The sequence below is a fragment of the Macroventuria anomochaeta genome (genome assembly GCF_010093625.1).
Source record: "Macroventuria anomochaeta strain CBS 525.71 unplaced genomic scaffold BU25scaffold_50, whole genome shotgun sequence".
NCBI classification, from domain to species: domain Eukaryota; kingdom Fungi; phylum Ascomycota; class Dothideomycetes; order Pleosporales; family Didymellaceae; genus Macroventuria; species Macroventuria anomochaeta.
In genome coordinates, this window is record NW_022985411.1 from 7907 (window position 1) to 33850 (window position 25944).

General features: G+C 52.2%; 12 protein-coding genes across 12 annotated transcripts; 3 read left to right on the top strand and 9 right to left on the bottom strand.

The window, feature by feature from the left end:
* Window positions 1-9: 9 nt before the first annotated feature.
* On the bottom strand, window positions 10-2118 carry BU25DRAFT_463291 (uncharacterized protein; the record flags this gene model as incomplete). The annotated part of the gene is made up of 3 exons (XM_033710592.1): window positions 10-343; window positions 397-1961; window positions 2034-2118. Coding segments are annotated over 3 exons (1984 nt in total), but the record flags the coding sequence as incomplete, so codon positions are not given.
* An 896-nt stretch (window positions 2119-3014) lies between these two features.
* BU25DRAFT_463292 (uncharacterized protein) lies at window positions 3015-3334 on the bottom strand (the record flags this gene model as incomplete). The annotated part of the gene is made up of 2 exons (XM_033710593.1): window positions 3015-3199; window positions 3262-3334. The coding sequence occupies 2 exons, from the start codon at window positions 3332-3334 to the stop codon at window positions 3015-3017; spliced, it is 258 nt and encodes an 85-aa protein (XP_033556044.1).
* A 331-nt stretch (window positions 3335-3665) lies between these two features.
* On the top strand, window positions 3666-4016 carry BU25DRAFT_353497 (uncharacterized protein; the record flags this gene model as incomplete). The annotated part of the gene is made up of 1 exon (XM_033703459.1): window positions 3666-4016. A coding segment is annotated over one exon (351 nt), but the record flags the coding sequence as incomplete, so codon positions are not given.
* A 246-nt stretch (window positions 4017-4262) lies between these two features.
* BU25DRAFT_415694 (uncharacterized protein) lies at window positions 4263-5234 on the bottom strand. Its single transcript, XM_033707592.1, has one exon. It carries the CDS (start codon window positions 4970-4972, stop codon window positions 4667-4669), a length of 306 nt encoding a protein of 101 aa, XP_033556046.1. The 5' UTR covers window positions 4973-5234; the 3' UTR covers window positions 4263-4666.
* Window positions 5235-6374: 1140 nt separating this feature from the next.
* BU25DRAFT_228388 (uncharacterized protein) lies at window positions 6375-7907 on the bottom strand. Its single transcript, XM_033701389.1, has 3 exons — window positions 7536-7907; window positions 6585-7485; window positions 6375-6534 (listed from the first exon to the last, which is right to left on the bottom strand). The coding sequence occupies exons 1-3, from the start codon at window positions 7776-7778 to the stop codon at window positions 6410-6412; spliced, it is 1269 nt and encodes a 422-aa protein (XP_033556047.1). The 5' UTR covers window positions 7779-7907; the 3' UTR covers window positions 6375-6409.
* A 1803-nt stretch (window positions 7908-9710) lies between these two features.
* BU25DRAFT_482018 (NADPH-cytochrome P450 reductase-like protein) lies at window positions 9711-13087 on the bottom strand (the record flags this gene model as incomplete). The annotated part of the gene is made up of 4 exons (XM_033711120.1): window positions 9711-10180; window positions 10231-12232; window positions 12284-12927; window positions 12976-13087. The coding sequence occupies 4 exons, from the start codon at window positions 13085-13087 to the stop codon at window positions 9711-9713; spliced, it is 3228 nt and encodes a 1075-aa protein (XP_033556048.1).
* Window positions 13088-13316: 229 nt separating this feature from the next.
* On the bottom strand, window positions 13317-14402 carry BU25DRAFT_482020 (uncharacterized protein; the record flags this gene model as incomplete). Its single annotated transcript, XM_033711121.1, has 1 exon — window positions 13317-14402. The coding sequence occupies one exon, from the start codon at window positions 14400-14402 to the stop codon at window positions 13317-13319; it is 1086 nt and encodes a 361-aa protein (XP_033556049.1).
* A 2595-nt stretch (window positions 14403-16997) lies between these two features.
* On the top strand, window positions 16998-17570 carry BU25DRAFT_415698 (uncharacterized protein; the record flags this gene model as incomplete). The annotated part of the gene is made up of 3 exons (XM_033707593.1): window positions 16998-17004; window positions 17118-17264; window positions 17370-17570. Coding segments are annotated over 2 exons (154 nt in total), but the record flags the coding sequence as incomplete, so codon positions are not given.
* Window positions 17571-19040: 1470 nt separating this feature from the next.
* Window positions 19041-19247, bottom strand: BU25DRAFT_306393 (uncharacterized protein; the record flags this gene model as incomplete). Its single annotated transcript, XM_033702068.1, has 1 exon — window positions 19041-19247. A coding segment is annotated over one exon (207 nt), but the record flags the coding sequence as incomplete, so codon positions are not given.
* Window positions 19248-20210: 963 nt separating this feature from the next.
* Window positions 20211-20795, bottom strand: BU25DRAFT_315425 (uncharacterized protein; the record flags this gene model as incomplete). Its single annotated transcript, XM_033702189.1, has 1 exon — window positions 20211-20795. A coding segment is annotated over one exon (585 nt), but the record flags the coding sequence as incomplete, so codon positions are not given.
* Window positions 20796-22682: 1887 nt separating this feature from the next.
* BU25DRAFT_426119 (uncharacterized protein) lies at window positions 22683-23394 on the top strand (the record flags this gene model as incomplete). The annotated part of the gene is made up of 2 exons (XM_033708398.1): window positions 22683-22818; window positions 22985-23394. 2 exons carry the CDS (start codon window positions 22683-22685, stop codon window positions 23392-23394), a joined length of 546 nt encoding a protein of 181 aa, XP_033556053.1.
* A 661-nt stretch (window positions 23395-24055) lies between these two features.
* Window positions 24056-25348, bottom strand: BU25DRAFT_426120 (uncharacterized protein; the record flags this gene model as incomplete). The annotated part of the gene is made up of 1 exon (XM_033708399.1): window positions 24056-25348. The coding sequence occupies one exon, from the start codon at window positions 25346-25348 to the stop codon at window positions 24056-24058; it is 1293 nt and encodes a 430-aa protein (XP_033556054.1).
* Window positions 25349-25944: the final 596 nt, after the last annotated feature.

The following is a 25944-nucleotide window of genomic DNA, read 5'->3' on the forward strand; positions in this document are numbered from 1 at the left end:
CGCTGCGACACGTCCCTGTCGCCGTCTCCCACACTCGCACTGTCTTGTCGTCAGATGCTGAGGCGAGCAGCTGTCCGTCTGGCGAGAACACCACCGCATTGACCTGGTCTGAATGGCCTTCCAGCACACTACGACACGCGTCCCAGTCTGCTTCTCGGCCTGACAGCATCTCCACTGCTTGTGGGACCTGCTCGACAAACGCCTTCCGGACAATGCTCGTGTCGGGTGCGAAGACAAGCGCTGACGAGTACACCTGGAGAGGAGCCTCTGCCACGATCGAACAGAAACGCAGGATAAACCGATTCGCATCGCGGAGGAAGCCTGTACACGTGCTTGCAGATGACTGTGTTGGAGGTCAGCATATAGTGGATATATCTTCTGTGCAGGACCCCTTACTGCCACCAACCCCTGCAGTCTTGCCAGCAATCGTACACACTGGCTCGTCTCCCCCATCAGGCTCATCGCTTCCAGCCAGTGCAGAAGGTGCATCTGGAGGAAGACGTGCGCTGTCTCACCGTCTGCAATGCTGCGCTGGCTGCGCTCGAGATGCTCCACCCAGAAGCGGCACGCATACTGCAGCTCAGGCGACAGTCTGCGAGCTACTGTCTGCTCTCCTATCTCGCTTCTCAGGATCCCCGGCTCAGAGAGATTGCACATGTCCTGTTGAAGACCGTTAGGCGCAGACATAAGCTCGAGGCAACAAGACGCCAGCTTCTCGTGTGTGGTACTCTCGTCTACCCAGAAGCTGTCGTCGCCGCATCTGTCTTTGCTGAGGAGAAAGTCGCGGAATGAAGGGTGGTGCAGACGAAGCGGCTGAGTAGGGTCTTCTGGAATGTTAAGAATAGCATGCAGATCCTTCAGCATACGGTCTATCTTATGCTTTGGTACAAGGAGAAGCGCACCTAAGGATCTAACAGAGAGTGGAGAAGCCAAGGTCACAATAGCTCCCAGGATAAGTCGCAGCATGCTGTAGTACATAGTCATTTCATGCGCACTGTACCCAGGTTGAACCGAGGTCTGCAGGACTGTGACATACATCCTGTTAAGGTGTTCTTCTGGTGTGGCAGCATCACCAGGGGCACTGCCCTCAACAAGTATGCGCAATCTCACGTCGGGGAATAGCCCTTCATGAACAAAGAGACAGGCAGTTGCTGCCCAGATGAACAGACCGCTTGCACGCTGCACTAACAGTCTGATGGTTTCTGCACCCGGCCAGTCAGCAACCTGATAATATTCTTTGGCGATGACCTTGAGGTGGTGCTCAAGGAAAATGGCTATGTCGTGGTCGACAATCAACGGCGAGGTGTCGTGTAGCACAACGTCCTTGTGCTCTGCATGCGGTACCTGCCCGAACCCGTGCCGGATCGGCACTTCTGGTCTGCTTGTCAGGAACACCCGCAGCCGGACATCCGTCAACGACCGCGCTTCGGCCAGCAGCTGCACGATGATGCGGATATTGCTGTCGTTGTCGCACTCGTCGAGCGCATCGACGACTACGACGTATGGCCCAGGCTCGCGCAGCTTCGACAGCGGGCGGCAGACCAGGTGCTGCCACTGGTCGCGCAGCGACTGGCTGACAATGTCGCTGCACTCTGCGACAGCGTCGCTGATGTGCTGCCGCAATGCTGGCACGCTGTGCGCAAGCTGCACTGCGATGCTTGTCACAAACTTGCCAGCATGACCAACATCGCCGCCGCCGCGCGAGAAGAAGAAGCTCGCTGCGAGACGTCGCTCGTCGAAGTACTTGCGCGCGACGGTCCGGGCGATGGTCGACTTGCCCGTGCCCGCCAGCCCGCTCAGCCAGAAGATGCATCGCTCGTCTGACCCATCCGCCCAGCTGTATATCTCGCGGAGGAGGTCGATACGCGTGTCAGGGAGGCATGCAGGCTCGTGCTGCTTTGCGTAGGAGTTGAAGGGCGCATCATTGGCGTGTGGTAGACGACTGAGTGTGTTCTCGAGTCCTGCTTGAGGTGTCCGCTTAGCGCCCCGCTTCTACGATAGCTTGACGGCCCTCGGGCAGTCCCGCGACGTACCAATGTGGACAGAGCCGTTGATGTTGTTGGCTTGGACGCTAGAGTATGCGTTGCCAAACGCTACGTTAGATGTTGTAGAGGTCATGGCATCACTGTGGAAGAGCATGCACCAACATTGGTGTGTCTACAGTGATAGAGTCTGCGACGATGGTGTCTGCGGCGCAGCGCTTGCAGCCTGATGGCCCTCAGCCTGACGATCCCGAGCAGTCGCTTGCGAAGTCCACGGCTGGGGCTAAGCACATATGCATACCATACGCCTGATCGTCGACCCGCTTGCCCCGCCAGACTCGCTGTGGCTCTTGTACTGTTAATTGCACCGTGACTCTTAGCTGATTGTATACAGAAATATCTTTGGCATCATTTCTATCTCTAAGTCGCTAGTAAATACAACAAGACACCTCAAAATCGTCCGATATGTACGTTGCCGTGAATGGTGTCAAGAAACCGTATGGCCACGCTGAGAGTCTCGCTGACGTGCACCCCGTGTCTCGAAATCTCGTGCAAAAGGAAGTAGTCGGCCTCTACTGACCTCCTCTGTTGCTGGTGAGCCTCACTGCTGTTAGCGACAGGCGCGGCGAACGAAACTTACGGCTTCCCACTGGCTGATTTCTGATCGCCCAGACCGAGTCATCATACAGCCGAAGCAGCGCATCCAGGACCTGCGGAAACACGGCGTACGGACAGGAACTGTAAAGGGTGGAGTCCAAAAGACAATATGCACGACTATATGCACCAACCTATGCCAAAAGGCATGCGCAAGTTGAATCAACGAGATTCATCTTGCATAGTCGATATATATCTAGGTGGAAAAGCATGACTGCGCTGCTCCTAGGTTCTAAGCCTAGCCCACAAGGTGGGTCCACATGGGTCTAGCCCATTACAGGAACGAGAGGCGTCCTGCGGCCATAACTTTGCCTGGATATCCGATTGCGACTTCACAGGTAGATCGAGGCACAGCAGCGTGACCGGCCCCGACTGCATCTAGCATGCGAAGAACCCCATCTCGTACCATTGCCACCCGTGCCGCGCATTCTGCGGCCCATGTATCGCGATGTCAGTGTTCCACTCGCCGGGGCTGGAGTGATGGTTGGAGACTTGTGGTGTGAACACCCTCTTCGGCTGGAGCTTGTCGTACGTCTGCTTGACGGTGAAGCGGGACCAGTACGCTGGGGCCAGATGAGCGACATCCCGACGGTGTCCTGAGCTTTGCCAGCGCTATTATACATACTGTAAAACTCCACTTCCTCGTCCTTGTCCAGCCAGACGTCATACCCGCAAGAGCCGCTTGACTGAAGATACATTCCGTCAAAGAAGAACGAGGGGATTTTCAGCCTGCCTCTGAGGTTTTTCTGGAGTTCTGGTGCAGTGCTTAAGAACGATTTGGCAGACGCGAACCCGTTTGGTGTCAACTCGTAAACAAAAGCTACTCTATCGACAACTTACACGACTTGAACGCGGGCAGCGTGGACATCCTACAGCGAAGTCACTTGCTTGTTTTCACATTCTTGCTTCACTTATTTGTAGCAGTTCTTCCCATATTATCTCTCGAGATTGGCATGAGTGGTACGCCATGAGGTCTGGTCGTTCAAGTTGATATTTTCTCCAACGTTCGTTGCGTAGGATACTTGCCTAGCATCTGACGACAGCACAGTGCAAGTGTGGGAGACGGCGACGGGCACGTGTTGCAGCGTGCTTGACAGCCCGTACTCGAACATTTACGAGCTCACTTTTTCGTCAGACGGGAGTGCTCTGCGCACCGACCAAGGAGGCATTCCGCTGCCTGCAGATCTAAGCCTGACGTCGCCTGTAAAGCCAGAAGAGCATGCTTCTCTCCTGTCAGTCAGGGACCAGTGGGTGCTGCGCAACACGCAACGCTTTCTATGGCTGCCGTTCGAGTATCGGGCATACAAAACAGCAGTATGCAGAGACATGGTCTGTCTTGGGTGTCCGTCTGGGCGCGTAGTTCTGCATCGGCTGAGGTAGGGCTGTGTGCAGGGGCACTGCGGTCGGATGTAGGAGCGTTCTCATGCACGCATCGTTGCGCATATACAGTACCTGCGGTGCGAGCATAAGGAAGAACAAGCAGTTGTTGCGATTGTAGATTCGTCAAGACTACATGTAACATTTGTCAAAGCTGCTAGCTGACTTGCGCATAGTAGATAGATTTGGTCGTTAGAAGTACAGACACAGCTTGCACTTTGTCTTATTTGTTAGAACGCTGCAGATATGTGTAGCTTGCTGCAAGTGTGCCACATACGCTTCCTGAACGCTCCCATGCCGGCATCGGCACGCAAGAACCATGCCCAGCCACAACCCCGGCAGTGCCATAACAATGGATGGGTTATCTAACGCTGTAAGCGGCGCCTGTGTGGCGTGAGGCTGTCTTGCGCTAGCCAGTGTTGCAGCACACTTGATTCGGAGGTACCTGCTCGCGCGTGCAGGGCGTGTGAAACCTTGCACGACAGCAGCCACAACACTTGCATCAGGTTCTACGTGGTGTTACGATGTTAGCAAGTCTCAGTAGAGCTTGTTTATATGTTTTGGGAGCAGCAATACTGCTTTGGTGCTGCCGTAGAGGAAGGAGTGCGTTTTGCCGCCAAACAGGACGCTGTACAGAACAAGCGCGGAAAATGTCAACGCGGTTGCATTTTCCAACCATAAAGACGTCCGCGTGTGAAGAATTGTTGACAGCAAGTTATCACGTTCAGTGGACAGTAATTTTTGGAGTGTGGTGGAAGCAAGACGCGTTCAAGGTCGAAGTACCGGTGGTTTTGTTCGGCGCGGCGGGATGTTCGAACTGCGGGGAGGGAGGTTACTCGGTTTGATAGTTCCCAGGACCGGTAGGGGGCTACCCTTGATTGCAAGCCATGTGGTTGCTTCATGCTTGGACTAGTGATGTAACGTTCATGCAATATAAAGTCTGGCTCAGTGGCAAGCATCCACTTGCAGGACGGCCTTCCTACTTACGGTGATCTGTCAACGTTCGAAGAATCTTGCACAAGCTGTACGAGCTGCAAACAACAGCGATACGGAGGGACTCCCTCGCCTGCCAGAGGCACCGGGATGATCACTAGCTTGACGACCACTGGTTCACCAGATGTTTCTGTAAGGCCCAAGCGCTATTGTAACACCTACTCAACTGACCAACTGTAACGTAGTCCAAAGAGCGGAACTTCCTCCGAGCAGTATACTGCAACTGCGAGGAGCCCGGCTATGGGGACTTTGGTTGTGTACAATGTACAGCATCTACGTTCGAAAAGCTGTCCAGGGTGGCGCGGCCAGTGGATGCGAGAGAGTCGGCGAGGCGAGTCGTGGAGACTCCGAGGTTTGGACACAGCACTCCGGCTGCTGGCGGCTGTTTTGAAGGGCTTCCGTGGTAAAGGGAAACGTTTCTGGCGTCTCTTCGTCCTACTACGTGGTATCTTCTAGTGGATCCTTTCCTTGTTCTGAGCTGATCGCTCACGCTGACGTACGCACTGGCCTGTGAAGCTAGCTTCCAGGGCGAGAGTTGAGGCGTCGATGATGTGGATCGCTGTAGCTATCTATTCACTCTGTCTCGAACGTCTGACCTCAACCTTCTTCTAAGCATCGACTGGTCCAACACTGACGGAGGATCAGCCCACATGCGACGTCGTCTAGCCTGGGACCCAGCGTGGACACCAGACGACGTCGTAGATGCGTGTTCCATCGACCTGAGCTGGCGACAAGGGTGCATGTCTTGCTAGTCCTGCTGGGCGAGGTCGTGTTTTGTAACTTCAGCGGGCGGTCTGCCCGTTGCTTGATCTAGGCTAGCACAGCAGCGAGCGGACAGCACAATGACATAATCCGCAACCATAGAGCGGCGCAACGTCTGGGCCCGGCCGAGAGGTTCACCCGTGCGCCTCTCGCTTGCCCTGAATGCTTGTTGGAAGTGCGACAGCTTTAGCACACACAGGCCTGGTCTGCTGTGCCACTTCACCGGCTGCTGATACATACTGGACGTCCGAGGTATGGTGACTCTCCTTGCAAACAACGCTCCTCACACCCGGTTCGCATCATGGCCGGAGCTGGGTGGACTTGGTTCGAAAGAGCAATCATCATCTACTTCGACAAACGACTCTTCGTCCACGAAATGCTTTGCAACCTTCTCCGACGTATAGCCAACAAGCAACGAACCCTCACCGCTGTCCGAAGTCAGTTGGCCGAGCTGAGAAAAAACCCGATCCTCTACGACTCCAGACAGAGAACGTGGACTACAAAGGCGGTGAAAGATTCATATGGTGAGCGCACATCTTTCGACATTGAGCAGCGGTCGCCATTGGACTAACTCGCACAGCTACGCTAATATGTGCTGCCTGCTCGCCACAACAGTTGGAAGCGGCAAGAGAGCGAGGATACTAGACAGCATCGGAGCCGGCTTCACTGGCCTTCAGCAGCAAATACAACTCTTGTGAAGACATCAACTCTTGCGTGTTCTGCCAACTGAATGTGTTCATGATGCTCGTTGACTCTGTGTTGGGGCCTTGGAGTGCCTGTTAGTGAGCCCTCGTTGTGGGTTTGATGGGTGCTTACTGGGAGAGTGTGTTGGCCGGACGGTTTGGGTCGCTTCGTTCGCGGCGTAGCCGAACTCACTTAGGGTCGGGCTGCTTTTGGAAGCAATTAGAGCTGAGTTGCTCATGGGCGTGCTGCAGCAGTTAAGAGTGTTGTTGTGGAACGGGTTTTCCACCGCGTCCACGGCTGTGCAGTCCATTCCGAACTCCATTCCGAACTCCATTCCGAACATGTATGAGCTGTCTGCTCCGTTCATGGCTGAGCTGTTTGCTCCATACGTGGCTGAGCCGCCTGCTCCATACATGGGTGGGCTGCCTGATCCATACAGGGCTGATCCATACAGGGCTGATCCATACATGACTGGGCTGTTTGCTCCGAACATGGCTGCGTTGTCGAGTCCACACATAGCTGCGTTGTCGAGTCCATACATAGCTGCGTTGCTCATTCCACTCACAGTCGCGGCGTCGATGGGCCAGTGCATGGCTGTAGCGTCAAACGGGGCTGGGCTGTTTGCTCCGAACATGGCTGCGTTGTCGAGTCCACACATAGCTGCGTTGTCGAGTCCATTCATAGCTGCGTTGCTCATTCCACTCACAGTCGCGGCGTCGATGGGCCAGTGCATGGCTGTAGCGTCAAACGGGGTGGTGGCAGTGCCGGTAAAGGGATACTCGGTCGCTTGCATAGGCCACAGCGCGGCGTTGTTGGCATATCCACCTGCTGCCTGACAAAACCCCTCCGACGGGGCGCTCTGCTGTGGAAAGAGGGCTGTGTCCACCACGAGATCCATCTGTGCACTCTTGTCGCTCCACTCCGTCAATGGCAGCGAGATCATCCGCTTGGGAGCCGGGCACACAACTTCGCTGTCTTCGCTCTCCACTGGGCCTTGGCACGGCATTGGGCTGCTCCAGGGAGGTCGCTCTTTCTGCGCTGCTCGTTAGCTTCGCTCTTTGGAAGACGGTGTACCGGGCTTGCATTGCGTAGCCACTGCTCCACCTGCTTCCTCGTTGCTTCCCACGCAGTGGTGCGCGTGCTTGTCTCCAGTTTCCTTTTCTCGAGACTGCGGTACGCAGCCGTCAGCCCATCCTGAGTTCTATAACACGAAGCCAAGTAGTTGTAGACGGTTGCACAGTCGTCCCAAGAGCCTACTTTCAGCTGCTCGGCGGTGGTCCTGATGACATAGAGCAGAGCCTTGTCCTCCTCGCTGAAACGAGGCATGCTTGTGTACAGCGAGCTCGTGAACCAGCTGTTTCGTCTCCCTGAGCATAAGAGTAGCGCCCTTCATACCGGTGCTGGAGCTGATAACAAGACCCCGCGAGATGCTCTGCCCCGGACCAGAACAGCCGCGGTCGTGCTGGCGTGTGCGGATCGCCCGCTTGCTGCGCATGTGCTGTACTCGCACAAGCGACAGGCGCAACGTCGGCCGCAGGAACGCGCCGGCGGCTGCTGCAGAGCCTGCATACCCCGGCCTGTCAGCGTCTGTTCCGCCACGCAGCATATCGCTTGTGTTGATCAGCGTGTAGGTATGGCAGCTCTTCAGCATGTGAATTACTTTCCGCGTTGCTTGGTCAGTACAGTATTGCACTCCTCTCGTCAAACATGGCCTCAGGAGCACCGCGCCGCTCGCTATGATAAACCACTCGGGGTCTCTTCCCTTGGCAAACAGGAAAGTCGCTCCAGTACGCTGCTGTGCCGTACAATGGCACGCGTAATCCGACAGTCAGACACCAACAGGCCGGCACACCTCCAGTCACTCTGCTCACTGACAGCACTGCACGGTACAGACCCCTGCATTCGCTGTCGGGATGACTCCTGCCGTGGCCGCAAGCAGCAGCCGTCAAAACAAGCAGCGAGCAGCTACTGCGTACGATACTGCGAATCCAACAGACACTGGAGCCGCCTCGAACAAGTGGCCTGTGCTGCTCCAGTAAGCACGGCTGCATCTGCCGCGCCTGCCAACCTATTCAGCTTGCGCTGCAGCCTCGAGTCATGCTAGCATTGGGGACTGTGACATGCGAAGCAACGGCTAGCGGCGCTGCGATCGATTGTGGATGAGCTTGTCGTCGCCGTGACGCGCTCGCATGTGTGGTTCGCGCGTACCGAACGACTCTTGACTCAAGAAGAGAAGACGAAGAGTCATGGTACAGTACAGCAATGCACAGTACAGTAATGCACAGTACAGTAAGGGTTGTGTTTGCTGTGCGGTCACAGAACGAAACGACGTCAAGAGTCGCGACCGGGGTTTGCACGGCGCCATGCTGCCGACCCCTGGCAAGCTTGGGGCTCCACAGCAGCAACCCCGGCGTGTGGCGCTGCACAGATTGCTTGCCGCATCGCGTTCCTGGCGTGTCGTCAAGCGCGCATGCACCGGCTTGCCCCCTTTCCACCACGTGCACTAGCGCAGACAGACCCTGCCGGCGTTAACGGCGGACAGCGCATGGCCCCGCCAGTTCGGTTGAGCCAGGGCGCCGTTTGAAAGTCCTTGGGCAATGAATGATGCTTACTCCGACATCTGGTCGATCAAAGTGTCGGCATGATTTGTATGAGGATTATGAGATGACGCGTCTTTTCGAGTTCTGCTCCACGTTGAACTGCACTGGACTGTTACGCAAAGCGGCGCAAAGTAAGCATCATTTCGCACATCTATGGTGTCCAATTACACATGTTACCGTAGTAACACACACAACGATGATATTCCAGAAATGGCATCACGGTGTGTCACTGGGGAAGCATCCAAACCCAACCTGATCAGTCCAGCACCCCTACAAATCAAAGTCAATTTGTTGCAGTAAATGCAATAAGTGAAGGTGTACCTGCGCAGGGCAGTAAGTCAGGGGTAACCGCGCGAAGCAGTAAAATCAGTATATATTGTTGTTGTTCTTGTTCAGTGTTCTCTCACTCGACCCCCAGCGGGGCCTGTTTACATGACGTATGTATTTCGTGCAGTCAAGAGCAGGAGGTGCTTGTTGGAAAGAGCAAGAGCACTAACACACGTGGCACACATGACCTCCATACTCCATAAACCGTCACAGTATGTATAGGTGGGTAGCTGTAAACAACGCTAGTGTGACGTGGCAGTCACTCTCATGGCAGGTGAGGTACGACAGGCAGCAGCACCCTAACCGTGACAATATATGACTTGTACAGCATTCACTGCTCTGATGCATCCCGCTCGATCTCAGATGAACTTTTCCAGACGTGCCACGCAGTCTCGAGATGAAGTTCTGCGATATCCGTTTCAGTGCCCTTACTCTTTCCCTCCGCCACAGCTCGCTGGGTTTCTGCAGTCATATCGATCAGAGTCTTTCTGACCCCTGCAACTGCGCACTCGGGTACGCACACTGCAACACGTGCACCTGTCGTGAGCAGCTTGATAACCTCAGTCCTATCCTGGTAGACACGGTCTTGCACATATCTACATCCCTGTGACTGCTCTGGCATGCGTGAATACGCACGATGAATAGATACAGCGCCTAGTTGCTGCCAGCGTTCGAGAGAGTCAGCATAGAGGTCATCTGCATGTGAGCGACATCCATAGAAGAGCAAAGCAGCGGCGAGGACGCGGCCGGTAGCCAGTTGTGCTGCGCGTTCTTGTACAAAGCTCCGGAAGGGTGCGATTCCTATGTTTCAATTAGTGAGAGAAGAGCAAGTGTAACGCGCAATGCCATACCGGTTCCTGCAGCAATCAAAATGAGCGGAACATCGTCGGCTGCTTCGGGCAAAAGGAACTTGTCAGCACACTCTTTTACGCTAACAAACACCTCGTCACCAGCAGCAAGAGAAGAGAGGTATGCTGACGCCAGCCCGGAAGCCCGCTGCTGGCCATGTATGGCCAACCGATCTGTAACACAGCAGGTCACAGTAGCGCGGCAAGAGTTCCACAAAGGCGAGGACGAGATGCAATAACGCCGAAGGTTCATCGGTGGCTGCATGGAGAGAAAGGCGCCAGGCGATACGTTCACGGCAGGGAAACGCTCAAGCAGATCGAGCACCGACAAGTGCTTGACAACAATCTCTTCGTAATGAGCCTTGCCCGCAAGGCGGCTTAGCTCAGCACTTAATGTCTCATCGCGTGTCGCGCTCGACATGACCAGAATGTCACTCTTGCTGGCCGGTTGCTCAAGCTCAACATAGGCACGGAAGACTTCGGCCGCCCTGATGGGCGTGCGAAGAGGCAGTGTCGTAGCAGTAGTGCTGTCAATGGTCAAGATGCTATCCCCGGACAGGCCAAACTGTTTCAGCGCGCGATTGACGACATCTCTTGGGTTCTGTGGCAGAATGGCGAGACAATCGCCTGTCCGATATGCCATCCCTGCTGGTAGCGCGATCTCTAGGTGCTTCTTAACAGACAGTTCGGTATCAGACAACGTTTCGCTTGCGAAGACTCGAGCCTGACGAAGACCGCATCGCAACGCCGTTGCTTCAGGAACGCAGATCTTGACTTGCAGCGCAGATGTAGACTCGTGGGCCGTGGACGCGTCTTTGATACCATACTTCTTTCGCAAGGCAGGCCAGAGGGCTTCTTCTTCCCAGGCTGCGAAGTCGGTCAGAACCTTGCCTTGGGCAGTGTCCGTCGTGCCTAAAGCAACCAGTCTTGTGCCGCCACGCTCCTCCAACACACCGTCTAGGTACTTTGGCACTTCCAGGAAGGTTCTGACCCAGTCGCCATGGCCGCATCCGAACACAGCGAAGGCGACTTTGGCAAGCTCATTGTCCCTCAGCGCTCGAACCCAAGCTACGAACTCTGCTGCGTCGTCGGCGGGCTGACCGTTGTATGAAGCCGTTATAACCACGGCAGGGTTGGTTTGCGACAAGCTCTTTGCAGAGTTCAATTTGCCTACTATGCCAATCGCAAAGCCGCGGTCCGCTGCATGGCTGGCGAGCTGGCTGGCGAGCTCCTCGCACGTGCCTTTGTTGGAGCCATAGTATACATCTATCGCCGGCTTCGAGGACTCATTCGCCCCAAGCACAATGGGGCTCAGGGCGGCTGGATTGCTGGCGATTGTTGTTGAGGATAAGGCTCGTTCAAGCTTTGGCAATGCCACGTGAGATCGCAGCTGAGCACGCATGTGGAAGCCCTCTGGCTTGATGGTAAGCGCCTGCTTGACCTGCAAGCGGTACGACGGGTCACTCATAGAGAGGTCGAAGCTCTGAAGGAGCATCGCTGCGACAACAAGTGCCTGCTGCCACGCGAAAGAGCGCCCGATGCAACCTCGCATGCCATTGCCGAACGGCTTCCAGCAGTTTGGGAACTCTTTGTTGCGTTGTTCGAACTCGATGTCGAGCATGCGATCTGGCCGGAACTCGTCTGCGTCACTTCCGTACACGAGCGGGTCTCTGTGGACTGCTGCGAAGAGGGCAATAATGGGCGCATTGGCCCTGACCTTGTACTTCCCGCTCAGCGTGGTGTCTTCTTTGGCGGCAAGCGCAATTGCGGGCACGGTAGGCGACAGTCGCAGGGACTCGCGGAGTACAGCGCTGAGGTACGGAAGCCTGGCGAGATGTGAGGAGGTGATGCGATCTCTACCGATAGCATCGTCAACCTCTTGTTGCGCTTTTACGTATGTTGCTGGGTTGCTGAGAAGGTAGTAGAATGTGAAGGAGAGGAGACCTGAGGTCGTCTCGTGTCCGGCAAACAGGAAGGTGATCATGTTGTTGACGACACTATCGTCCTGTCAAAGTTATCAACCACGCTGTCCTTACTGCTCTTGAGGTGGCCTTACCGTCATTCGTTCGCTCGTGTGGGGATCGACTCCATGCAACATGGCGTTGAGCAAATCCTTCTTGTCACTAGGGTGCTGCTTTCTTGCATTAATGACCGCATGTCCAGTCCTTCGCAGCTGCTCGATATTCCCCCAGTATCTGTGATTTTCGAAGACACAGAGCGGCTGCATCACTGCGCTCCTCTTCGCACGACCCGCGTTGGTTTCAAGGAAACTTGCTAGTGCATCTATGAAAGGATGCATGGCTTCTCTGTAATAGGAATTGAAGCGATAGTCCATAGCGCACAGGGCAATCGCATCTAGCGTCAGGCGCGTGAAGTCTTCAGTCACTTGTATATTGTGCTCAGGCCCATGGCGGGCCCACTTCAGGACCAGTTGAGTAGCTATATCCTGCATGTCGCCGAACATGTTTGCGATAGCCAGTGGTCCAAAGTGCGGGGCCAATATACGGTGCGCTATGCCCCAATTTCTCTCTTCGGGACCATGAGCGGTGCCCAGACCGTCTTGTACGCCGTTGCGGGCTTGTTTGAGTACAGCGGCAACGACTTTGACAAAGCGGGCTTCGTCGCATACCTCGTCCATCAATTTCTGCGAGCCAATAACGATTCTCTCTTCCGTGCCCAGATGGAACTTCCAGATTGGCCCTGTATTGGTCAGTCGCTACATCTCGCACAAGTCAAAGAATAACCAACCATAAATTTCGGTCAATCTGCACAACGAGTCCATCGTGTTATCTGGGTCGATGTCCCTAAGGTTACCAAAGAAACGACGGCCTGGAGGTCCAGGAATGTCGGCATGCGGCATCTTGCTGGGCTTAGTCGAACGAAAGATAATGTGTGAGAGTTCAGTGAACTGTACGCAAGGGGAAGAAGTTGAGGATTGTACTTAGGTTGTATTGAGTGAAGCTACGAACAGCATATATAGGTGAGTAGCTGTAAACAACGCTAGTGTGACGTGGCAGTCACTCTCATGGAGGTGAGGTACGACAGGCAGGAGCACCCAAACCGTGACACACCCCCCAGTTGTCACCAAGTCAGTGAATTGGTGATAGCTGACCTGTATCATCCAGTAGGTTGACTACAAATGATGTGTGCCGATTAGGTGGTAGGCCATCATCCATCTGAATAGGGTCGCCATTCTTTTGACGTGAATTCCATTCAGTCATAGCTTTCTCAATTTGCTTTGCAAGTGTAGGATCCTTTCGAGCTTGTTCAACCTTGCGGATTCCAACAGGTGCTGGTGTCCAGTCTTTTGGTCGGCTTGGGTGAAGTGGATTGAGTATGTAACAATCGTGTAAAGCATGTGGTAACCCACAGACGCATGGTGGTTTTGCAATCCCAAGCTCAGCAGCTGAGGTAAACAGGAGGGTTGATTCGGTAGTCTGGGCAGCTCGACGGACATACTTTGTCATCTTCTCGACGTAGGCGGGTAGGGTAGGTAGATCAGTACCATTGATCTCGTGTTCGTATACCTGATCAAGGCAGGTAGCAGCGTAGTTTGGATAGTGAGCTTGGCAGGCTGTTAGAAAATCCTCCTGGGGCTTATAGCCACTAGTTTCTGGCAGGTTGATTGACTGGCATTGAGTAGTGACATGTATCCAGTCAGCCATCCATTGTTCGAGTGCCTTTGGGTTACGTGGAGCTGTCTTCAGATTGGTGTATTTTGCTGCCAAATTGCGACTCCGATCAGCAGTAGAAGGACAGAAGTGCTTCTTGAGAACGACAAGTCGATCGTGAACAGTAGGTAGATCCTGTATCAGGTAGAGGTGACGTATGGCGATGGATCTGGTGATCTCCGTGTTCAGATCCACCAGTGCCTTCTCCAGTCTCTGTATGGTGATCTGGTCGAGTCTCCATTGGTCAACCTCCCATCGGTAGGACTCACGATCCTCAGAAGATAGGTCAGAGAGCTTAGTAGCTCTAGCCTTATAGTCGGTGAGTAGAGGCTTTGGGTTAGAGGCTTCCAGATCAGGTAGGCTCTCCTTCGGTGTATCTGGATTGACGTATTGCCAGATCTTGTGATCCTTAGCAAAGTCTTTGCGTAGGAAGATCCAGTTGAACCAATCATCTGCTTTATCAAGGATAACAGTAACCCGAGTTACTGCTCGTTCTGTAGCCATAGTGTTTGGTGGGGTGAACGTGGTAATCGTGCGCTATGGTGGACGCGGTAATCGTGCGCTGTGGTGGACGCGGTAATCGTTGCGTTGTGGTGGACGCGGTAATCGTGCGCTGTGGTGGACGCGGTAATCGTATCGCAACTCTCAGTAGTAGCGACAGATAAAATCAGGTATCGTGTAGTGAGTACAATCGGGTTGCATCCGGGCTCATAACTGTGAGAGTTCAGTGAACTGTACGCAAGGGGAAGAAGTTGAGGATTGTACTTAGGTTGTATTGAGTGAAGCTACGAACAGCATATATAGGTGAGTAGCTGTAAACAACGCTAGTGTGACGTGGCAGTCACTCTCATGGAGGTGAGGTACGACAGGCAGGAGCACCCAAACCGTGACATATATTCTTATGGCGAGAGGGCGAGCCGCCGAGAATTATTCAATCTCACACTCGGCGCATCTTGGACAAAGTGCGTCGTGCGTTGACAATTCGGCGCCACCGTTGAATATCGCCTCAGACGAAGCTTACTTACAAGAGTTGTGGCACGGGTGAATGCGCTCTTGCGTGCATCAAAGCTAGCGTCCACAGTGGTTTGGCAGCTACACGCCACTTCGCATCCGCAGCAAGTTAGTCGTCCCCAAGTAGTCCGACGCTCATTTACCGGGTTGTTTTCGTATACCTCAACTAGGACACATTGAGGGGCAGGGGGTGTGGGGCATAGTCATAAGTTTGCCTGTGCTGCCTAATTGTGAAGGTACTGAAGATAATCGGTATTGGGCAATGGATATTAAGGTTCACTGAAGTTGTATTGTACTCAAGCCGTGTGGTTATATACTATGAATGAACGGAAAGAAGAACTGACCATGAAGCTGTTATGTTACTGATACTGTTTGAAGGAGTCTGGTCCAGTCGGTCCTTTTACTCAACCTCATACAGTGCTGTAACATGACCTCTTACTGTACTGCGACACTAATTCATTGCGCAATCGGACCAGCGCCGTTCTGCAGCAGCAGCTGCGTTGCAGGAGTGTCGCCAAATTTTACGGAATGTGTCCTCTGAGAGCTTATGTAGCCCACACGGTACCTGCGTGAAGTCGGCACCGTTCTGCAGCAGCAGCAGCATTGCAGGAGTGGCGCCTGATTTAAGGAATGTGTCCTCGAGCAGTTTGCCAAATACTTGTGGTGCCGTGTTGAAGTTGACGTTGGTCTTCTTCAACAATAGCTGCGTTCTGTGGTCGTGTGGCCCGAATACGCGAAAACAGACGTCGAAAAGGAGCGAGAGCTGTAACAGATTTAGCTGCGGAAGTTTCATGCCATTTTCACACGTCTCCCATTGGTGAATTGTGTTCCAGGCGCAATAGAGCTTGTGGTGTTGGACGAAAGTTCCAAGATACTAGCACACAAGAGTGAGCCTAAATATAGTTGCTCGGTCGAGGAAGCTGAGCATGTGCAGACTGGTCTCTAGAGGAATTGTGGTAAGTGTTGTAAGCTTGTCGGCTGAGGAAGCGTTCATGATGGTTATGGCATCCGTTGAACGGTGGTGATGATGACTGAAAAGCCTTTTCTAAGCTGAGGGTAAGCCGATACGGCGGTAAGCCGATACGGCGATAAGCCGATTATCTACCGGTAGTTGAAATAAATCGCTGATAAGGGAAGCTTCCCGATATACAATTGGAGTTGAGGTGCAGCAATAGAGGCCTCACATAGGCATTGCGTGTTGAATGATTCATCCTATCTGTAAGCCCAGCAGAGTTGTCAACAAACAAATCAAGCCAAATATGAAGCTCTATACTTGCTTGTTTGGCAGGTTTGTGGTGTCGTGATTTGTTTTTTTAATTTGACAGGGCTTTGAGAGGTATATTTGTTTGCTTGTTTGCTCATATTTGAGTTAATTGAGAGTACAGAAAGGTGGTTTCTATGGTGTTGTAGGCAGCGGCTCTTCCCACTTGCTAATACCAAACTCTTCAATAAGCTCGTCGTCGTTATACTTTGCTGCTGCTGCTGCTGTTGGAGTGAGGTATCCTGCCTTACTCCATCGCTGTACACATATAAGAGCAGCCAACAGTTGACTACCCATCTTCCGCCTCTGCGGCTCCATTATATCGCCACTGCCTGAGAATACCCGCTCGCAATCAGCACTGGAGGCAGGTATAGTCAATACGTCCAGCGCCAATTGTGAAAGATTGGGGTACTTTGACTGCTGTATTTGCCAGTACTGTACTGCTGTAGGTCCCTCCTTGTGTTGAGCTGAAGTCCACACAGGCTCTTTGAGCCAGCTCTCGTATTCGTCTGTATCCATTGCCGTGCCGTTATTGTCGTCATCATCGTCGTCAAGTATGGAGTCGATTGCATCGTCAAAGCTGTTGGATTTAACTATTGGCAATGGTGTTACTGTTGTATGTTGCGAATCGTGCCTTAAGCAAAGCTCGTAGACACTGTTCGATTGGTTCTCGGGGATGAGCAGAGGTACAGAAAGCCGTAGGGGTTTGACAGTCACCTAAGCAAGGCTCGGGTGGTCAGGGGTAGACTATCCGGGCAAGGCGGTAGTAGCCTTCGTAATAGTCGAGGTAATAGCCGTCTAGCCGGAGGCCGTGACGACTGGTTGCAATGAGTAGTACAGAGTATACTGTCTGGCTCGAGAGCGAGTGAGATTCCAATAACAAGGTTGATTGACGAGGTTGAACACGATGCCATAAGGGCACCGTGTCTACTTGCTATATACTTGAGCAGGATTGCTCCGATCGCTCGGTACTGAGTATACTGCTCGTGCCGAGTATACTGCTCGTGTCGAGTATACTGCTCGTGCTGAGTATACTGACCGTACCGAGTATACTGAGCGTACCGAGTACACTGCTCGTACTGAGTATACTGCTCGTGTCGAGACACTGCTCGTGCCGAGTATACTGCTCGTGCCGAGACACTGCTCGTGCTGAGTATACTGCTCGTGCCGAGTATACTGCTCGTGCTGAGTATACTGACCGTGCCGAGTATACTGACCGTGCCGAGTATCGCCGATGCGGTCCACTGCCCGGGTCGCTTGAGTTGCTCAACTGAGAGTGATGATCATACTGAGTATCGCCGACGCGGCCCACTGCTCGGGTCGATCGATACTACAGTTCTTCGGCTTCTCTCGTATCGTTGCGTAGTCCTGTTCGTTCAGTGTTGTTGCGGGTTGCCCTTGATCGTACAATCGTTGAACAAAAGTCTGGTCGCAGCGTCGCGCTCAGGCCACCCTACGCACTTTTGAGTGAATGTTCACAACGCCTTTTCTCCACAACAACACGGTCAATATATAATATAACAGAGTGAATTAATCTACATACTTAGTAATTTGTTTGGTAACCTTGCGCATCCTTGCACGCCTTCAGGCGCTTAGGCATTGAGTAGATAAGTTTCTTGATTAATAGATCCGGTATAGCCAACCATGCCTCCTTCAGACCTTCACAGAAACACTCCCACTCCTCCTGTGAGTCTCCAAGTGTGTCAAACTCTGGGTGAAGTTGGTGTAGCTTTCTTTTCAAAGCCCACCACATGTGCTCAATAGGGTTAAGGTCGGGTGAGTATGGGGGATGTTCAATGGTCCAAATCCCATGACTCTCTAACCATTCCTTGGTGTACTTTGATGTGTGTACCCGTGCATTGTCTTGCATAAACATCTGGTTTGGCTTGTAATGAGGCAACAGTCCCTCTTCAAGGGCTTTGCAATAACTCCAAGAGGTGTAGCCGTGTTGTTTTGCAGTGAAATCGCGCTCCATGATCACCAGCAGAGACCGGCCAACACGGCCACCTGGTGTACACCAAATAGAGCCCCAACCCATTTGCTGCTTTGGCCGTGATGTGCTGCTTTCATGAACTTTGTTATGGTCAAACTTCTCCCTGGGATACTGAAAACTCCACTCTTGGTTCTCTCCAGAACCTCTTGCAACGCTGCACTCATCAGAGAACTTCACAGTCACCCTCTTGTAGTTGAAATAGCGCCACTTCTGGTAGTATTTAAGCCTCAGCAATGCTGTGGCTCTGTTGATCTTTGGACGGCACTTTGACCTGAAGTTGCGGAGACCTTGCGCAAGCAAAGCACGGTATACTGTTTTGACTGCAACAATAGGGGTTGCTGTGTTGGCTGGCTACAGTTCTGCCTCCTCCATAAGCTGACGGTATTCGATTTTTGGGTATTTTCGGGCAATACGAAGAAGAAGGCGACGCTGGCGATGTGTGAGGCTTGTTGGGCGGCCGCTGCGAGGCCTGCTGAGGTTGCTGCCAGTCTCGTTGTATCGCTTTAGAGTGCGCTGCACAGTGCGTTTGGATGTCTGAAACTGGGCTGCAACTTCCTCTGTTCCTGCACCACCCTCTACTGCAGCACATTTACCATCGCGCTCCCGCAAAGATAATTCAGCACCTGGCTGTCGATTGCCGCTAATTGCAGCACCAAAATGTCTCATGGTTGTGGAGCTATAGACGTGCAAAGTGTAGGTGGTGATACGTGTCGGTGTTGTTGTTGTGGCCTGAGCTCAAATTCGCGACCAGACTTTAGTCTTAGTACTGTAACATTGTAGTAGCAATAGCCACGCGGGCAGGCTTGTACTCAGCCCAGACTTGCTGGAATCGTGCTTGTAAAGCACTTAATTGTGACGGCTTGTTTCGCCAAACTCGCTTGAAGTATGTTTTATAGCGCGGGTGGAGAGTCGTGGCAGTGTAGTAAACAGGTGTTTGAAGCAGCTTCTCAAAGTAGTAGAGTGCTTTACGTTTGGCGGCACGTAGGTTGATAGGCAGGTGGTCTTCGGGTGCCTCAGTTGGCAGGTAATCGACAGCGCCCCAGGCCTGTAGGCGTGAATCCAGCTCAGTAATCAGGTTGTCAAATACAGGAAGTACTTCATATAAGGCGCCGTGACTGCCAGCTTGCCCGCGACCCTGTAGTCGATTGGTAGCTTCTTTGAGCGGCTGAAGTACCTCAATATACTCAGTAATCACTGCCCAGTCTGCAGCTGTAAGCCCGCCCGATCGCATCCAACGTGGAGCATCAGGCTTCTTGTTGCCGCGTAGCTCAGCCCTGTCATCAGCATCTGTTGTTGCTTTGACGTGGAAAGCAATGTAGTTGTTGATAGCCAGTTGGAGCTCAACTCCACGCCTAAAGCAGTCGTGAAAGCTATTCCAGCGTGTGACAACTGGCTTAAATGGCTCGCGGAGACAGCCTTCGCCTGGAGGCAGCTCACCTGCTGCTGTAGCTTGACAATCAGCGAAAGTACTCCATTGCTTAGGTGTATTGATGTAGTTGATGATATCAAGAAACACACCCAGCGGGCCATCTCTCCGCCACTGCCTCATGTAAAACTCTTCTTCTTTTATATGCTCGGGAGCGTTATCGTAGGCGTCAGCATCAGTGCCAAACATGATTGTTTGGCCGATGAGATTGAGTATATGGCAAGCGCAGCGGAGGCGTCGATCATTGGCAACAAAGCCGTACATTGTAGCGAGTCTGTTAACAGCAGTATCGTTATTGAAGGCGTTATCAAGCATGAAGTAACCAAGCCTGTTGCTGCTTATACCAAAGTATCGTAGAACTTTTGCAACACAGTCAGCGATTGCCTCGCCTGTATGAGCTCCAACCAGCTGTGGCAGCGCAATGGGAAGGTCAAAAAGCGTGCCTTGACTGTCAGCAAAGTGAGCAACTACAGCAAAGAAGCCACGTTTGCCTCCCTTGGTTGTCCAGCCGTCAAAGCTAATGTGTACTTTACTTGATGCCTCAGACAAGGCACGCTTGATTTGAGGCAGCAGGCCTTTGTACAGCTTCATAACAAATGCGGAGACACTGTTGTGAGACCTCCACAGCGCTGCCTCTGCCTCTGGATTGGCGTACTTTATCATTGTACGGAAGGACTTGGTTTCAAACTCGTGCAAAGGTCGATTGTTGTTGACTAGCCACATAACAGCAGTTTCGCGGAAGCCCTGTACGTTGAAGTTACCCAGCTCTCGATAGGTGTTGTGACTGAATTTGACACCGTTTTGTAGTACTGATCGTATTGATGGTTGACCAGTATAGAGCAGCTTCTGGCGGACTATAAGCCCGTCTTTGCTAAGCTGATGGCCAGGTTTATCAGCTTTCAAATGTGTGATAGCAGAGCTGGTTGCCGATCCAACCTGTAGTAAGCCGCCAGGCTTCCTTTGTGTGTGGCAGTACTTGCAGAGAAAGTAGAGCTGTTCGGGCTGTGTGTGCTCCTTCCAAATCCGCCAGCCATGCCTATATACCCAGCTGGGTTTGCCTGTAGGTGTACTGAGAGGCGGCGCGAAGCCCTTCACACGACTCCAATCAAGGCCTTCATAGTCAGTGAAGTTGACCAAGCTCTCATCCACACTATCCTCTGTTGAAGCCTCTGTGGCAGCACTACTAAACGCACGTGGCGGCTGAGTAGCTGTAGGTGGTTTCTTGGCCACCAACTGCGACTCCCATGCTGGCTTGTCAGCCTGTGAGGCTTGTATTATAGGCCGTGTGATAGCCTTTGGGTGTGCTCTTCCGGCTGTGTTGGTGGCTCTACCAAACGGATTGGTGTACTTTCAGGCACCTCGATAGGTGGCTCCGGCTCATCAGATATCTCGATAGATATCTCAACTGGTAGCTCTGTTGGTTGTGTTGGTGGGGGAGTAAGCTGCCCCTGGCTTTCTCTCCAGCGTTGAGTATGTTTGATACGGCGTTTGGTGGGTACTCCAGCTGCCTCAACAGGCTCGCGGCTTCGTTTTGGAGGCATGACAGGCGTGAAAGTAAGCAAATACGCGGAAAAGTAAGCTGTAGGCGTAGGCAATTTGGCTGGAGTATATGTAAAGGTAAGTGTTGATGCGCTGTGTACGCGGAAAATACGCGGTTGTCTGGGAAAACATCAACACTTTATGCCAAGGCATACTGTGCAACACTGTGCAGCCCGCAACAATTAAGATAGAGTAAAATTAGTGTTGGCAATGGATTCAGCATCACATGATATAAGCAAGCCAAATACTTCCAAATATTTGACAGATGATTCCTATATTTGTTTGTATTTGCTTGCTGCTTTGCAGTAAAGAAACTACCACTGGCTGAACGACAGATACGTCATGTAAACAGACCCTGATGACGGTCGGGTGAGAGACAATCACAGAACAACAAGAACAACTGTTAGCTACGGTAAACCACAAAGTAGTACTATTGGGTCGATGGAATACTGCGCTGAGTTGCATATCCTGTTTGTATCAGTTTAGAGGCACATCGTCTCTTCCGGAGTGCAAACCTGTCCCGTAACACTGTGTGTCTCGGCACGCATGGGCGAACATTAAGTAGTTATAGAATAAGTGACAAAGCTCTCCGCAGTTGAGAGGAGAGGTACGCAGGTTGACGTCGTTCAATCTGTTCTTGTTTTGAGTAGGTTTTAGAACCCATCGTTGACCGAGTTTCCCTGTAAGATCGACTCACCAGTGTCCCTGGTTTCAGATACGCAAAGAAATCAATTCCATCGTTTATACATAGCGAATGCGGAACAGTTGCAAGTACTACCGTTGATTGGATTTAAGTTGTGTTTCTCTAAAACAGGAAAAATATACGTAAGTGAGCGCGAAGCCCATTTAGAATAGCCTTGACAAAGAAACGATGTGTTGGTGAATTGCTGAGCGAACGACTTAAGTGATACGTTTGGTAGCAGCTGGTGAGCAGTGGGTGAGCAGTGGGTGAGCAGGGGTGAGCAGTGGGTGAGCAGTGGGTGAGCAGTGGGTGAACAGTGGGTGAGCAGTGGGTGAACAGTGGGTGAGCAGTGGGTGAGCAGTGGGTGAACAGTGGGTGAGCAGCGGGTGAGCAGTGGGTGGAGCACGACAACGATGAGATGCTTGTACAACTGGATATTGCCTAAATCTTCATGGACACATAACCGACCAAGAGCAATACCCTCCGTAGACGATGCGTTGAGGTGCTATGGTTGAGCATTGCAGGTGTACACAAGCAGATTAGTTCTTCAATATTGTTCGCCAACAGTCCGCTGCACTGATTGTCCAGCTAATTCAGTTAGTCAGTTTGCTTCCCCATCCGTTCACTGCTATCCCCTTCTACTATATAGTCCCGATCGATCCTCACCATAGCTCACCAGATAGATCAATCAACATCTGTCACGGTTGAGGTGTCTCCTTGCAGTCGGCCGCATAGGCGCTTATCTGCTGATTGGTTGCTACGTCGCACGACTACATGTTGACAGCTACACAACGTCAACGTAGACATTTCCTTATGTATAGCTCCCTCCGTAGCATGTAGAATAGTCAGTTTAATCCTTCAATTCTTCCCACATGCGTACTGTCCACGAATCCCGACAACATCTGAACCCTTCAACAGACTCAAAGCTTGGACGTCACAGAGCAAGTAGCGAGCTGAGAAGCCTGTTCCATGGGCAGGGTTTTGGGACCCAACTTTATCAAAACCTTAGTAAGCGATGGATGCACTGTTCTCTTTAAGAAGCCTGCCTACTCCAAACACAGATCACATCGCAGATAATAACAACGCAGCATGAAAACTACACTGCTTTATCTGTTACTCCCACTCCCTGTGATTGGGCAAAGAAAGTACAACTGCTTGCTTGATGGCATCCCAGCCGTATCAATCACTGCAGGGCAAGGCAATGGGTCTCCCGCAAAGGAATTCTTTCTGCCGCTGTTCGCTAACTGCTCAGACGCAGAGATGAGGAGGCCGGGACATTTCTCGCCAGGGACGTTAGTTATTTATCCAGCTTGCTCCGAAGCTAACCAGATAGCAGGAGTGATCTCTGCAGAGAATGCTGTACCAGAAATCGCCAGCTCTTTCATAGCCACGGGAATCACTGACCAGCTTGGCTTCACAGGAAACGAACAAGCTTCAAATCTCGTTAAGCTCTTCCCGCTTGCACTAGTCCGCTGTGTTGTCCTTACACAGGACGTAATCAAAACATTCAATAGTAGCAGCGCTATGATCATGAGCGGAAGCGGAGCGGCGGTGCCTATTAGCAGCATATTCTGCGGCCAGTAAGCAATCGGGCCTTTTTATATCATGCGTATTTGGGGTCAAGAAGCCGTTGCCATTTTAAATTGCACGACAGTCACTCGAGGTGCAGTGTGTTGGAACAGCCTTTGTTTGCCTGCGGTCTAATTCTAGACATCAATGATGCGAATCGCTAGCTTTAGAACACTGGAGTCAGGCAGTAAATCACACAAATTTATAAATCTATGTGATTGCTAAGCTATTATACCCTTCTAGGCTCGGTAGCGGCTCGCCCTGGTCCCCTTCATCTAGACCCGGCTCATTCCTCGCCATCTTTCCCGCTTTCTTGCCAATTCAAGGCAGACATGCTCTTGTTCAGGTCCATTAGCGAAGCCACCTGCGTATTGTCACGCCTAGGTGGCTCTTGTTGCATCACGCTTTCCGTTCTCTCGAGCTTTCCTACCGGACGAGCAGCGCTTGCTTTTCTGTCGCGGTCAAAAAGGTCGACCTTCTTAACTTAACCCTAGAGTTCAGAAGGCTTTATAGACCGTTACATTTTCGCACAGCCTGTAATGCGCCTTCTGAATGTGTACCTGCCGCGGAAAGAACTGAGCTGTATTCACTGGAAGGCGATGAGCAGGTCACGCGCCTCTTTCCTGGTCTGACACCCTGCACTTTCCTGCGCTATGGTGGTATGATTTTGATGGGGCTACGCCTCGCTTCCAATGTGTTTCGACGATATCAACTCCCGATCTTGCATGCTCACACTGTCCATAGAAATTCTTCCAGCCTCAATGGCCAAGGAGGTTTGGCAGGCCCAGTCTGGACTCTCATTGCCCAGCTCCATTATCTCGACGGATCGGGCGGAGTGAGGGGTATCCAAACGTGACCTCCGGAAGTTCCTCGACGCTCTTGGCGAGGTATTGCTTCGCCGCTTTATACAGTCCAGCGGACCTTTCTTAGGCACCGCGGGGACTGGTCGTGGTTTCTCATACCTCGTATCTACAAGAGCTGGATCAAAGTCGTTTTCGAGATGTAAGGCATACTGATCGACCAAGTCCTCCATGACGGCGGACTCTCTTGCCGATGAAGCAGAGCTATTGGCGGTCTGAGGGCAGTGTAATTCCATCGCACGACTCGAGGGGGTGCCGTCGCTGTTCTTCCCAATGAAGTCAGCCGCGTCGAGAAGCTTTCGTTGCCTATTCATGGCAACTGGTCGGAATCTCTCATCTTCGCTCTTTGACGGGAGCGCGAGAAAGAAACAGTTGGTACCTTTGGCAGGGTCAATTTCAGCTTTTATCATGGTAACGTCTCCAGTATCTTTGCCTTCCACCATTTCTAGCTCAGAACACAGACCGGATGATTCGCCATCTTTCCTGGTTTGTGGGAGTACACCAGATTGAGCGCTGCCGTTGTCGCCATTTATGTTAGACTGGAGCGGTTCGTTGTTCTCTTCAAACAAGCGAGACATCCTCCGGTGGATCGCTGATTCAACTCTTCTTGCTGGAATCGCTAGCCACTTGCCAGGGAATGCTGCAGCTTCTGCTTTAACTTCAAGGCGGTGAGCTCGATACGCCTCTTCCGAAACGCGTGGATGAGGTTTTACGGCCGTGCCCTGACTATTTGAACATCTGTACCTCTCTAAAATACCTTCAAACCCACCCTGGGGGATTATACCAGTCTTTCTTGCATACGTAGACGATGTGCCTGCTTGGTACGCGCCCAGTGTTTTCTTTGGTCGTACCCTTTGGTCTCTGTCGTCTTCGTCTTTCGCTTTTCTTGCGCAGTTCAGACATCGCGCCTTGATGTTCACTGGGCAGTTCTCAGCTCTATTGTATTCCTTGAACACTTCGAGTGTATTTATATTATGCAATTTCTCTCCGCCTTCAAGCAGTCGTACTTCGATGAACTCATCAAGATGACCGCAATCAAAGGTGCGACGGAAGATCTGCAGGTCGGCTGCGTGGCCATTTTCCCGTGGCCCTGCATCTGGGACAGACATGGACGTGAAGTCGGTCGTTGAAAGGTTCTGTTATAAATGTGGAGTTGCAAATTGCCCAAAGTAGGTGAAAGTGGAGGTACTGCTATAGCGGGATGCGAGTGTGGATCTTTCACATGTGCTGCCTCTGCTGTAGTCATTGACACGATCAGCCTTGATGAAACACACGGATCTCGAAGGGTAAGATAAGATGCCATCATCTCCAGTACTGTAACAGCAAACCATAATGCTGGATTGTGCAGTGTGTTTGCAACACTGAGTCCTCAAACCCCCCACGTGGTAGCGCTGACATCTGTTCGGCAGATCGTTCATGAGATTTTGTTGCGGTATCGGTTGGTCCGTACAAGTTCACTCTACCCCTGATCGACCACCCTGGACTAGTGTAGTACAGATCAGGTATATAGTCGTCTCCTCCTAGCTACATAACAATTCAGAGCAGTATTCCATTGGCCCGATAGTCCTACGTTATCGTCTATCGTAGCTATTAGTACAGTACAGCGGCCCACGCCGCTACAGATTCGAATGCGTTCGCGAGCCAAATATCACTCTAGACATTGCCACTGATCGTGTGTGGTAATTGAGCTCAAACCTCATGCTAT

Excerpts from the sequence above, each read along its gene's own strand:
- BU25DRAFT_415694 (XM_033707592.1), bottom strand. The coding sequence starts at position 4,972 with ATGCTTGCCACTGAGCCAGACTTTATATTGCATGAACGTTACATCACT.
- BU25DRAFT_228388 (XM_033701389.1), bottom strand. The coding sequence starts at position 7,778 with ATGCCTCGTTTCAGCGAGGAGGACAAGGCTCTGCTCTATGTCATCAGG. Across the intron at positions 7,486-7,535 it reads TGGAGCAGTGGCTACGCAAT|AAAGAGCGACCTCCCTGGAG; the intron begins GCAAGCCCGGTA and ends CGAGCAGCGCAG. Across the intron at positions 6,535-6,584 it reads CCGGCCAACACACTCTCCCA|GCCCCAACACAGAGTCAACG; the intron begins GTAAGCACCCAT and ends AGGCACTCCAAG.